This window comes from Euprymna scolopes, chromosome 19, assembly GCF_053919585.1.
Source record: "Euprymna scolopes isolate OS-2025 chromosome 19, ASM5391958v1, whole genome shotgun sequence".
NCBI classification, from domain to species: domain Eukaryota; kingdom Metazoa; phylum Mollusca; class Cephalopoda; order Sepiida; family Sepiolidae; genus Euprymna; species Euprymna scolopes.
Genome location: NC_136500.1, coordinates 47660518 through 47674378, shown reverse-complemented (window position 1 = coordinate 47674378; position 13861 = coordinate 47660518). Strand labels below are relative to the sequence as shown.

The 13861-nt window shown below is 35.2% G+C and overlaps 1 protein-coding gene across 6 annotated transcripts in view; it reads right to left on the bottom strand.

Moving 5' to 3' along the window:
• Window positions 1–1835: 1835 nt before the first annotated feature.
• LOC145303559 (uncharacterized) overlaps window positions 1836–13861 on the bottom strand; it is a 234580-nt gene continuing 222554 nt past the window's right edge. For all 6 annotated transcript variants that reach the window (XM_080145067.1, XM_080145071.1, XM_080145065.1 and 3 more), the window contains 2 exons: window positions 7692–7844; window positions 1836–4250 (listed from right to left, as the gene is read on the bottom strand). In XM_080145067.1, coding sequence (XP_080001193.1) covers window positions 1924–4250; window positions 7692–7844 — 2480 coding nt within the window. In that variant the 3' untranslated portion in view covers window positions 1836–1923. The remainder of the gene's footprint in view (window positions 4251–7691; window positions 7845–13861) is intronic.

Sequence of the window (13861 nt, the reverse complement as noted above, 5' to 3'; positions counted from 1 at the left end):
CATCTGGAGATTGCAAAGAGTGTGAAATCATAGTTATAACCTACTTAAAATATTTTTTTTTTTTTTTACAATAAAGCTGTTTGAGAAGGCATCGAGCATTATATACAAATGCAAAACAAAAACTCTGGCCCCAAAAAGCTGAAACTCACAGCCATCAATATATATTAGTAAGTTTGGAAAATATATATGGCAATTAAGCCACATATATTTTCAAAATTTATTACCTAGCTCTACTTATGTCGAAGTAAATATTTGAAATAGATACATAAAATTTTATGTAGATACATAAAAAAATCAAATACATACATACACACAATATATATATATATATATATATATATATATTACATACAAGGTGATTGGAAAGTAACTCCCTATTATTAACTGCTTATATTTTATTACTGAAATATAATTTTTACTAGAAACAAATATAATAAATGTATAGCATGAGGTTTTATTTAGAATTCAATATGAGTACCAGCATTCGACACTAGCTTTTCAAGACGCCTGAGAACCACATCAACTAATTTCACAAGGAACATTTTTTTCTTTTTTAATTTTTTTCACTAATGAGTCCACACTTATCAAGGCTAAAAATCCATTTGAAGATTAGGGCTACTGAGATGGAGAGGAATAGTGATGAATATTATGCGGCCATTTAAAATCTCCACATATCACCAACTCAAAACAACTGCTGACCCAGAAAACATTTTTCCGCCCATGGAATGTAAAGAGTAAAGAAAAAAACAAAGGGAAATAACTCTCGCTCCCCCCTCCCTCCTATTCATTTCTTGTAAGAATTATATTTCAGTAATAAATTTCAAATATAGGGAGTTACTTCCCAACTACCCTGTGTGTGTATATATATACTAGTGTTGGGACAATTAATCGAACTGACTGTATCTGTAATATCGGAACTTTTGAGGATATCGAAATCAGTATTGGAAAAATGTGTGCCTATTTTCCGATGCCAAAAACAATGTTTTAATTGCCTTTTTTATTTGATTTTGATTAAAGCTAAATCTTTCACTGCTGATAGTGATAAAATAAACATTTATTTATTTTAAAATACCAGTAAAGCTAAAATCTATTGATCATCCTCCACAAGTGTATTTTTACGCTTGAGAAAAAGAAAAAATCTGCAAAATTAATGTATTTTTACTATAATTTGGGAGGAAATAAGTCTATAGTTAAATATTTAGAGATTTATAAAGAATCGAAATTGATAATTTTATCAGAATCAGGAATTTAGTATGGAATCAGGAAAAATATTGGAATCATCCTCTCACTAGTATGTGTGTGTGTGTATATATATATATATATATATACACACACACACATATATATAATAGTGATTGATATATATATATATATGTATATATATATATATATATATATATATATATCAATCACTATTATATATATGTGTGTGTGTGTGTGTATGTATATATATATATATATATATATATATATATATATATATATATATCAATCGCTATTATATATATGTATGTGTGTGTGTGTATATATATATATATATATTTAATTGAATTGTTATTAGTTCTTATTAAAGTATAGATAACTTAATGCAACTTTCCAACATATAAAAGATTATTCCTGTCTTGATCCATTGGGCAATTTTATAAGTTATCCATCTTGTGACAATTTGTCTGAAAATAAGATTTGGTCAGTATTTATGATCGTCCATTAGTTTTTTTTTTCCCCCTTCAAATCTGTACAAGTCACGTTCCTTAACGAGTGTCAAAAATAATTTGCTGTTAAGTCTGTTTGCCGGTCTTTCAAAACAAATTCACAAAAAAAAGAAAAAAAAAAAATTAAAACAACAACAAAAAGTTTTTTTTATATACAATATCAGATCATTGTTGTCAACAGCACAATTTTATTGCACTTGGATACCGAAGTTTAGATACTGAGGCTACCCTCAATGGAACCGAATTCTTCCTCGAGTTTCTGCTGGTTGCGCAGGTACTCAGAATAGAGAGTCCGTGCCTGGTTGAGCACTTTGTGCACATTGTGCTTGCGTGTCATTTTCTGGAAATACATGTCGATCTCTTCGCATTCAAGTTTTTTGCCCATGATCATGTCTCTATGTTGCAAAAGAATTGTCAAGCAGAGGAACATAAGGAATGGATTCCCAGCACCAAAATCTTGTGGCGGGGGTAACCTCTGTGAACGGTCCATGGAATTATTCTTTTCAGCAGCAGAATGGGGCGCTGTTGGGCTGCCTGTAGACGTTGACATTATATTGCCGGCTATCGAGAGAGGGTTGCTGTAATCAGCCGATGATGTGATAGAGTCCGTTGGCAGTGGGGGGAGAGGAGAAGAGGAGGAAGAGGCAGAAGAGGTGGACGTTGAAATAGTTGAGGGGGGTAAAGGAAGTGGAGGTACATCCGAAGCAGGCGGGTCTGGGGGAGGAGAACAGGGTAGTGACGGAGGCTCAGGACCATCGGCAGAAGCAGGTGACTCACTTGGCGTGACCATCTGTGAGGAGGACGATGATGATGACGATGTCGAAAGTTGTTGCTTTAGGAGAACTGTAGAGGAATTTGGAGAGATCCTAAAAGGGTTGGAATGGGTAGGCTTGGAATTTTGGTTATCCTGCTGGTTAAATTTCTGAGTGGGCGTGGTCGTTTGGCTACCCTCACTGCAATTGGCATCTTCATATTCAGCATCATCATAACTAGTATCGATCATCTGAGCTTCTAACAAAGGATCGTCTCTGGTGGCATTTGCAGATATGTTTCCCAAAGACAATGGGATTGGTTTTTGCTTTACTTTCTTTGCCCCCAAAGCTAGTGGAGAGCTTGGACTGCCAGTCAAAGGTGACGCTGTCGTCTGGGTTTTATGGCCAGAGTTGTTTGCCTTCTCGCCGACATCAAGAGAGAGCTGAAAATGAATTTCTTCATCTTCATCTTCCTTCAAGAAGGTCATAGCCTCATGACATGAATCGAGTGCATTGCCATTATCAAGTTGCATAGCTGGGTAATTCTCCATCACAGGTGTACTTTCGTCATTGTTATGATGCACGATTATTGGCGGTGGTGAGCCGCACAAAGATTTGTCGATGCTAGATGACCGAGCCTGCATCATTTTAGCAGTGGCATCCTCCATTGCTGGGAAATCTATGCCTGTACACATCTCTTCCATGGGAGAGATATCGTAGTTATTCTTGTTTCCATTGACCCTCATATGCACCTTACTGCTGTTGTTTTGTGAAGTAACATTGTTGTTAAGACAAGATGGAGGCAAACCACCTTTCGTATTGTTCATTTTCTGACCCTGATCATAATTCAGAGTCTGTGGAGGGTTACACCCTCTGGTTGGTCCGTTCAATCGCATAGCAAGAAAATTAGCATAAACGTTCTGTGGAAAATTCAGGGTGGGCGACGCGGGAGAAGATGCAAGTAAGTGAGGAGAGTAGTGAGGGTCTGCAAGTTCAAGTTCTCTAGTGGGCGGATCCGGAGGCAAGGTGCTCCACATCACCTCCAGCATGTAGAGGGCATCATCAAGAGGAAACTCTCGCTTCAATGCAAGCAGCAGCCAACGGAAGCTGAACAGGTGGTTGGTGCTGCTCTCCTTAAGATATGTGAAGAAACAAGGGTCGTATACTTGCAGCAGCAGGGAGAGATGCTGCAGCTTTGTCTTCATTGTCTGCCCGCTCGGATGGAAATTTGTCCTCATGTGATTCATGAGTCCGCAAAAACATAGGTAGGCATGCGCTTCATCGTTCTGGACAACCAGAAGCGGCGACGCAAGATCGCTCATACCTTGGCAGTAGGAGATCTCTGGGTGTGTCACTGCATATGTCACAAGGATGTGAAACAGAGAAACAATGTTCTTACTGTCATCAGATCCCGAATAGAATTTATACGTGCGGTCTGTACGCAGCACGTCTTTCTTCACAACTGAGATGACATTCTTGATCTCGTCTGCAGCTGTGTCCTTCACAAGGTGCTCTTTCCACTGATCTCGAACTTTGTAATACTCAAGTTCTTTTCTCTTGAGGTAATCATAGCGCTCTTTGCCAGACATATTATCAGGAAAAATGTTCAGTAGGTGTCTCCATACCACCTTGCGCAAGGATGACTCAATACCACCTTGGTAGATGCTTAGCCTCAACTCCTGCGGCCGTATCAAGTGACCATTGGGATCAAGGTAGTTGTGGAATTCCATATCTGTCATAGCTGGCTTCAATGGCTTTAGGCTCTCATCATCGTATGGTTTTAAACCTATCAAAAATAGAAAGGAAAATTAAGTTAATTTTCTTTTATATTACATCATTACATCTAAAAAAAATAAATCTATGAGGCAGAAAATAATTTAAAAAAAAACATTCCGAGTCCAAATGCTGTCAGATACAGATGCGGAATAACAGAATACATGGTGGAGAAACCACCAAATTCATCACGTGCCCAAATCAACTCAAATGGAGATAAATGCACAAGAGAAAGGGAAAATATGCCTTTGTGTTTCTCAACATAGCAAAAAGGGGTAGACACTCCAAAAAAAACATGCTTACCGCAAACCGAGGAATGGACGTGTTACCGTTAATCTCAAAGAATTATTAAAATTCCGAGAAGCTTGGAATTAGATGATTACTCCGCTTGAATATTTTATTTTGTTGGATCTTTCCCTTTATTCGGATTTTATCTTCTCAAAGAGCTAAGTATTAACCCACTTCCTATGAATAGCCAAACTCAAATCTTCAGACATTTGTTTTCGTTCAACCAAATACTGTTCTATATAATATAAAGAAAAGAAAAAGAGAAAAAAAAGACTTTGGTTAACTTGCGAACTTCCTTCATTTGCCACGTTTTGTTTTGATCCATTGTATTCTATGCTTTGTTTTGTGTTTACTAAATTTTATTGCACAATAAAATAGTTGATGTATATAGATACATATGTATAATCTTGTTGTTATGTCTGGTCATTTTTTTCTTGTCTTGTCCAATTGTGCTCTGGATTATTTCATGATGATACTGATCAAAGAGCCTTGGATTAACTTACCATTTGGGTCATAACATCCCACGACCGACATATTACATTTTTCTTTTCTTAACACGATACGTATACAGAAATAAATTCCAATTTGGAATCCTTGATTAGGACATATCAAAACAATATATTGCCATCTTGTTTCAGAGTTGAGATGAGTAGAAATTATTGGAAATTTATATTGACTAGCAGAACCCCATGAAAATTCCAGAAAGATTTCTAGATCAATTTATATAATTCATTGTTAATAATAAAAACAGGTATTCTCACTCTAGACCGGAGATCTCCAAACTACAACATGCAGGCCAGATTCGCCTTGCTACAGTCTTTAATCCAACCTGCATAACTCTTATTGAAAACATAAAAATATTCAAGAAAAATTTTTTTAAATGGAAATGCGTGAAAATAGTGATTTTTCTTGTTGTTCAGAAAATGTCAAAAAGAATAAGGTTTTAGAGAATCAGTTTTCCTAAAAAGCAAAACTTTTTTGTCTGTGGAGTTCTAAAAAGTCAGCACTATACCCACCTCCTTCCCCAGCTCAAAAACTTTGGAGGCACCTGCTCTATTGTACCATGCTATTTTTCTAATAATATTCTCAAGTTAAATTCAAGTTTTACAATATCTTTTTTTTTTATATTAAATTGTTAGATGAAAGTACAGAATTGTTACAAAACACCCTCTCCTCCCAATGTTAAGCATAGCCTTTTAAATAATAACATTATTTTAGCACGGTACAATAAGTGCATAATTACCCCCACAGACCCCAAATGTGACCTCACCATTGAATATCTTTTAAAGTCATCTCAGGAGCACAATTTTTTGGATACCTATTTCTAAAAAGCATCGGCTTGTCTTTAAAAGGTCCAGTGAAAAATGAGATCAAAACTTTAAAAAAAAAAAAATTATAGTAAAAAAACAGTGAAAAACAGATGGACTAACACAACTACAGAACTTTCCTACACAAATTCAACAGATACATAAAAATGACCATTTGAAAAAAAAAAAAAAAAAAAAAAAAAAAAAGATCAAACACTATGCTATTTAACAATATCTGATTTATTATTTAAATGAGCAGAGTTACCAACAATTGTTATTTTTTATATGCTTGTTTTATTATTTGATGTTTTTATTTTTCAAATTATTGAAATAATTTAAAAAAAATAATTTTAACATGTTTTGGATGATCTTGTGTCTTCTTAAGCGTGCTTTTCAGAAATTTTCTAAAAAATGTTTTGGAAAGGCATTTTGGGAATAAATACTTTTCCCAAAGAGTACATTTTCAAACTCTAGTGTATTTCACCTCTTCCCTGGTTTCGCTATATAAGGTACAGGCAATTTAATGCCTGCTTTGGTATGGGTCCTGGTTTTGAACGGCAGCTAATCATAACATTTTTTTAAATTTTCGGTTACTTTTTGATTGTGTTTAAAGATTACAGATCAAAGTTAATTTCTCCAAGAAAAAAGTGTGTGAAATAAAAAATAGATGGAATAATTTTATCTCAACTCTGAAAAACCGCATATTTCACATAAAAATTCATTATGACAAAAACCGCAAGAGGAATATAAGTTTTCTGGAATTATTTCCAAGTGAAGTATTAAGTTATAGTCTTAAAATAATGAATTAATTCAATAAATGTACTTAACTTTTGCTAAAAAGGGTAATAATTATCCAAAAACGTGGCCATGGCAGCAACAAGATTAGTTTTGTGTAAAAAAAAAAAAAACGACATGGCAAGTACATAATTTTATTATTTAACAATGTTACGGCATAGCGAGCATTTTTTTTCCGTTTCTTTTCAAGAATGTGCATCCGTACTTACCAACATGAAACGTTTGTATAATTCTTTTCATTTTTTAATTTAATTATTTTTGTATGTCCCTGTTTTTCAATTTAATTTTTTAAATTTTATTTCCCGAGATTATATGAAAGCTATCTTGCATTGATAATTATACGTTCTTGCATGCAATAAAAATATTACAGTCTTACATATAAAGATTACGTTAAAAATGTAACTGTAAAAAAAATAAAAAATACTTTTTGCAATTAAATTTATTTTTTTGCAGGAAAATATTAAATAACCGATGCTTAATTCAATGATAATATCAGTAGTTCGAGAAATTCATTTTTCTTCAAATTATATCGATTTCGTTAATACAAACTTTAGGTGCTTTTTTCCTTATATTCCTGTAAAAATTAATTTATTTTCATTGTTATAATTTTTGATGCTTTATTTTCATAAAAAAAGCCGAAATAAATTCTTGCATTTTTTTTTTACTACAGAAAACCATAACTTTAGTAAAGGTGTTTTTATTATAAAAAAAATAATACATTTTCACTCGGATTCAAATAAAAATAATGTGTTCATTATATTCCACGAACATTATTTGATAAATACTAAAAAATTCATTAAAATTGGTTAATTTCCTGATTTTTGGTAGATTTTTAAGTAAAAGGAGGGGTCAAAATTTTTATACATTTTGAGTATCGGCATTCATTTTGCCCTGTCATAATATATATATATATATATATATATATATATATATATATATTCACCTGTTTTCCCTTTTTTAAAAGATGGAATTGCCTGATTATCGAAGACATGATTCAAGCAAGGACAGACGTTCAGACAGTCCACAGAGTTTTATAATTATAGAGATAAAATATGGTAGTTTACCTATGGCCTTCTGAACTTGGGAGAAAGTACGCTCCATGTGACTAGTGATGCTTCCTGTTAAACTTCCAAGAAAGGAGTTCTTTTCAAACATACTTGCTGCCACCTTCAGCTGTGGAATATCACCTGGGGTAATGATATCCCAATCTTCCAGTCCTGTAAGAAGAGATTAATAAGGAACAAACTTTTTTTTTTTTATAAATAAATACAATTTTTGATATAATGAATCTATCACTGAAATATATACCAGACAATATTAAGTCCTCGCCCTTCAACGAATAAGAACATAAAAAAAATACATAGAAATCTCAGGAAGGTCACTTTTCATACTTACACCTGTCCGGTAAAACCAAAAAAATAAGAGCTATTTCCCTTGAACTTGAATTAAGGTTAGCACCCTTAGAAAAAAGGAGATCCGTCATGGCAGTTTTGGGAGGGAAATAAATGTGTCTCACATCAAACTTTAATCATCATGCATCCAACCTTACCATTTTGAAGAAATATATTCATGCAGCTTAACACTGAACTTGGCCAGGACTAAATAGGGGATCATTTGGCACTTCCAGGTGTTGTATGTGCTCTCCGCTTATCTTGACATTGTTTCCAGTCGTCCTGATTTCTTCTTGCCACTGGACTCAAACAGTGTTGATTCAGGAGAGATGTGGTTGGTTATTGTGCAACCCTTGCCTCACAATTACACGTGCAGCTGCCCCTACGGGGTGGGGGGTATCCTTTATCTTTCGAGACTGAACGGAGGCATCGATTTTATGTCATAAGCCATTCTATTGGTTGATGAGCAAACTAAAAAAACTGCATCAAAACATGTGACTACAACAAACATTTTGATTGCAGCCTCACTTTTATGTAAAAAAAAAAAAATCGACTTTTTTATGATGGGTCACCATTTATCAAGGATAAGAGTTTAAAAGGATTGTTGATTGGACACTGATCGTTGTCATGAGAGAATTGAAAACGGTGAGTGGAATGGGCAGAGGATCATCTAAGAGAACCGCTAAACAAATATTTGTTTACATTAGACTTGAAAACGACCATGCTGTAGTCGGTTGAGAAACAGACTTATGGTATCTTGTTTTACAGATGGGATGTTCTGAGAAAGAATTTGTTTTTGGAAGTTCCATTTAGTTTTTGGTACAAAGAGAGAGAGAAAAAGGGAAGAGTCTTTGCTGTGGTTGTAACCAAATGAATTCGAGCTGTGAATGTTTTAGAGAAAGAGGGGCTGAGGACCAGGAATGGAAGCTTGGTCGAGCATCTACAATGAACATAATGATACTGTAGAGAGAAGTAAGAAACATCTCTTCTGTGTGAAAGAGGATGCAGGAGCAAGAAGACATCATCCCCTATCAGATTGTGAAATCGGTTCTGTACTCGGGCAAAATACAACAAAATGCTCCAAGTGGCACCACCCCAAATATGACAGTAATATTCCGTGTTTGGACGAGTCTGGCTCTTCTACATGAAGAGGATTGCATTCGGAGTCAGATATTTTTTGGAATGGTGGAATGATCCTACCATTTTTTCAGCAACCTTAGCAATAGATTTGATACAAGTCTTATTTCAGATGTAAAGTTTGCTCAAAATCCAACCTGTACTTTCTGAATATATAGTGAACTAACAAGTCTTTGAGGTAAGATCAAAGTGTGATATCTGCTCCGTCATTAGTGGGGGAGAAATCTTTCTAGACCGACACATTTTTTTATTAAAAATTTTATTTTCATTATTATTATTTTGGCCTCATCTAGAGCACCCTTTATTTTAGGGTGTTGGATTTTTTCCCACATTAAAAAATTTACCTTTTATCTAACTTCGTCCTACTAGAGAAACAATGAAAGAAAAAGATCAAGGGAAGTAAGTTAATTCCAATATAGTCAGATTGCCTCCCTTGAACTTTTAGATTCATTTGCTTCTAATGTTTTATATTTATTTGTCTCCTCACAAAGACAAAGTTTCTTTTTCTTTTTTTTTTTTTTTTTTGACTTAGGGGTCGCCACTTATGAAGACCCGAAGGCTAGTCGAGAATAAGGGTTAATGAATATAAGGTGGTAGTGAAGTAATCATTAATTATGTAAATTTGGTAGAATTTGATTATGAGGACGATTTGTTTACATCAGATTTGAAGGCTACCATGTCACATTTAGCCGAGAATCATGCCAGCAGAACAGTGTTCCAAAGGCGGGCAGTTCTGGGAAATAAGCTTTGTTCATGGAATCCGTGTTTTCACTTAGGCACAGAGTGGGGATAATTATATATAGTGGTTTTAACTAGTCGAGTGGTTTTGTGAAAGTTTGACAAGGGGGAGGGGGTCATAGATTGGAGTTCTGATGAGCACTTACCATGAAAATAGCGATAGAGCAGAGATAAACTTGTGACATCTCTTCTGTGAGAAAGAGATTGCAGGAAAGAAAAAAGGGCATCACCTACTAGGTTTCGAAGCCAGTTTTGAACTCTATCAAGGCAGGATAGGGTGTGCTGAGCAGCTCCTGCCCAGATGTGGCAACAGTACTCCATTGTAGGGTTCACCTGGCTCTTATACAGATAAAGGACCACATCGGCAGTGAGATACTTACAGGAGCGGTAGAGTGATTCAACCATCTTTCCAGTGATCTTGGCAATCGATTTGATGTATGTGTTCCATTTTAGATCAGGAGTGAAGGTCAATCCCAGAAGCTTGTCAAGACACTGGGCTTCCCCAAGAATAGAGCCATTCATTTCAATTGATGCCAGACGGGGATCAGAGCATTGATGATGTAAAGATAGAAGCTTGGTTTTAGATGCATTAAAATTAACCAGCTACCTCTATCCTCATTGCACCATGTGCTCAAGATCAGAAGAGAGAGAATCAGAAAGATCTTTGTCATTGCTGGCGTTTGAAGTGTCGCCATAGCTTGTGTTGTTTACATAAACGTCTACAAATGACCTAAGAATGTTTGTTTAACCAGCATATCAATCTTCTTTGGGTCATTTAATGCTGTATATCAAATTTAAATTTTTAGATGCTTTTTGGAGTTGATTTGGGTTAGGGTTAGGGTTAGTAATGTTTTAGTATAATTTGTTATTTGATGTTATTTATATTTTATGGTAAAGATTTACTCTTTTAAAGAAAATTTAAAATGGTTTTAGGGTTTTCTTTTTCAAAGAGTTTGTTTAAGTCTGTGGTCCTGTAGCAGTCAAGTAAAAAGTGTTTCACTGTATAAGGTTCGTGACATGTTATACATTTGGGAGGTTCTTCACTTTTTAGTATGTGTGTCCTATCCGGATACGTGATAAGACTACTTCTTTACATGATTTTCTCGGATCTAGTATTTTTTTTTGTTGTTTTTATTTTAAGTATAAGCATAATTTGGAAGAGTTTGTTGTTTTGGCAATTGTTCCAGTTTTCTTGCCATTTCTTTGTAATAAAATGGTTTATTGAAGGTTTGTAGTCTGTATATGGGACCTTTATGTCGCTTATTTGGAGTTTTAGGGAATTTTTGGCTGCCATGTCAGCTTTTTCATTTCCACGGAAACCATAGTGACTAGAAATCCAACCAAAGAAAGTTTTGTGTTGTTGATAGAATGGATCCTTTGTAACAGTTTGATTAGTAAAGGATTGTTTAGTTTTTTTAATGATTCAAGTACTGATAATTAATCTACATATATGAATTTCTTGGAGTTTTAGTTGGTGATAATATCTAGAGCCAAGTTTATGGCTGTAACTTCTGCACTATAGATTGAAGAGATATTTGGTAACTTTTACACCTGAATAGTGTTTTCTGAAATAGCAGCACATCCCACTTTGTTTTGATCTTTGGGATCATCCATGTAAATGTGTGTCCAATTTGGGTAAGAATCCAGAATGTTTTGTTTAGTTTTTCTCTATAGTCTGAAGGTGAGTATTGGATTTAGAATATATTGTCAGGTCTAGTAAATCAGCCAGGGTGGGAGTTCTGTGAAATTTTCCTCATGGATGCTGGTTTCATCTACCGAGTTGTCTGTAAGTGGTTTTATTGTTTCTTCCATGTAAAGACCAAAGGGTTTAATTGCATTTTCTTTTTTTAATAGATGTGTGTAGTTGTGATTGAAAGTGCATTGATAGGCAGAGTTTTTGGGGTTTGATTTGAGTTTTAGATAATATTATAAGCCTATTTTTTCATGTTTTAATTTTAGTGAGATTTCATAGGCTTCAGCATATAAACTTCCTATCAGGGAGGTTTTGAATGCCCCTAAGGCAAGTCTTAATCCTGTATGATGGATAGAATCTAGAGTTTTAAGATAACTTTTTCTGGTTAAACCATATATGAAACTACCGTAGTCTAGTTTGGCCCTTATCAGGGTTCAATATAATTTTACGAATGATAAGCAGTCTGATCCCCACTCAGTATTTGCTATAACCCTTAATAGTTGTAGAGATTTTAAACATTTTTGTTTAAAATATTTTAAGTAATGGATGAAGGAGAGATTTTGTCAAAAATAAGTCCCAGAAATGTATGTTGGTCAGCTATTTTGATTTTTGTTGAGAGTAGAGTCATTGTGCATTTTCCTATGATTACCGAAATGGACACAATTAGTTTTGGTTGTTGAAAATTTAAAGCCATTTTCTGTGGGCCATTATGTTAGTTTGTTTATGCACATCTGTAGTTGGCGTTCTGAAGTATGAATATTTTTTGGATCTATGGCAGATTACAAGGTCATCCACATATAAGGAGCCATTTATCTCATTGTTTAGACAATTTACAATATTATTGATTTTTATATTATAGAGCGTAATTGATAAAAATATATCCTTGTGGGACGCCTTCCTGTATTTTTGTGTCTGATAGGGTTGATCTGATTCTTACTTTAAAACTTCTATCAGATAGAAAATCTTTTATCAGGATGGGTAGTCTGCCCTTTAATCCAAGATTGTATAGGTCTTTTCTTATATCCTGTCACCATGTTGTATCGTAAGCCCTTTCCAAATCCAAAAATATAGCTACTGCATGTTCTATTTTAATGAAAGCTTCTTTGATAAAGGTTTCCAATTGGATACTGTAGCCCATTGTTCCTCTTCTGTTTCTAAAACCACTTTGTATGTTGGCAATGGAGTCGTTAGTTTACAGATACCAGTTCAGTTGTTTATCATTCTTTCAAGTGTTTTGCAAAGACAACTTGTCTGAAATTTTGTGGTTCTGAACTTTCTTTGGTTTAGGGATGGGGATCACGGTAGCATGTTTCCAGCTATGGGGTTGTTTTCCCCTTTAACCATATTTTGTTGAGTGTGTTTAAAAAGATGTGTTATTGATTTGGGAGAAAGTTGTTTCAAAAACTCTGAATGTATTTCATCTGCACTGGTAGCTGTATTATGTGCTTTGTTTATCGCTTTTACTATGATCCAGAGACCAAAGCCTAGTCAATGCAGTGGAAGCACTTGGACTCACCACCTCTAAAGAAGGCAAGGGTGCAGCCCTCCACTCATGCTCACAGTCTTCTGGGACCAGGACTGAGTAGTGATGACAGATTTCCTGGCAAAGGGTACCACAATTACAGAAGCCTTTTATGCTTCACTTATGAGGAAATTAAGGTAAGCTATCAAAATCAAGAGGCGGAGCAAGATCAGCAAAGGTACCCTCCACCTGCAGGACAACGCTCCGGTTCACAACTCGCATATCACCAGATCAGAAGCACGGGTGTGTGGTTATGAAATCCTCCCCCATCCGCCCTACTTTCCTGACCTTGCACCCTCTAACTGTCACCTCTTCCCAGCCATGAAGTTGTTTTTGAAAGGAAAGCGTTTCCCAGATGATGCAGCCTTGATTTCTGAAGTCACATTGTGGTTGGAGGACCAACCTGGGGTGTTCTACAAAAACGGTCTCCAGAGCTGCATCAAACGATGGGAGAAATGCATAACTCTTGGTGGTTCCTATGTAGAGAAAGACTAGTAACTGTGCAAAGTTTTGTTGCTCTACTGCTATGGGAAGTGGGTCAGGTGCATTATTTATTGCACGCCCCTCGTATGAATCTCTTGCATTTTTATTACTTCTTTACAGTCCTAAAGCTGGCTTTAGTTTCACAACATCTATTATGCTGGAAGCAATGGAAATAATGATTTCTATGCGCAATGGTGGCAGTGCACTCTAGAGTGAACCACGGCTGGCTGTTGGGCTTTAGCTGGAATCTTTGAGGGTATGAAATGGTCT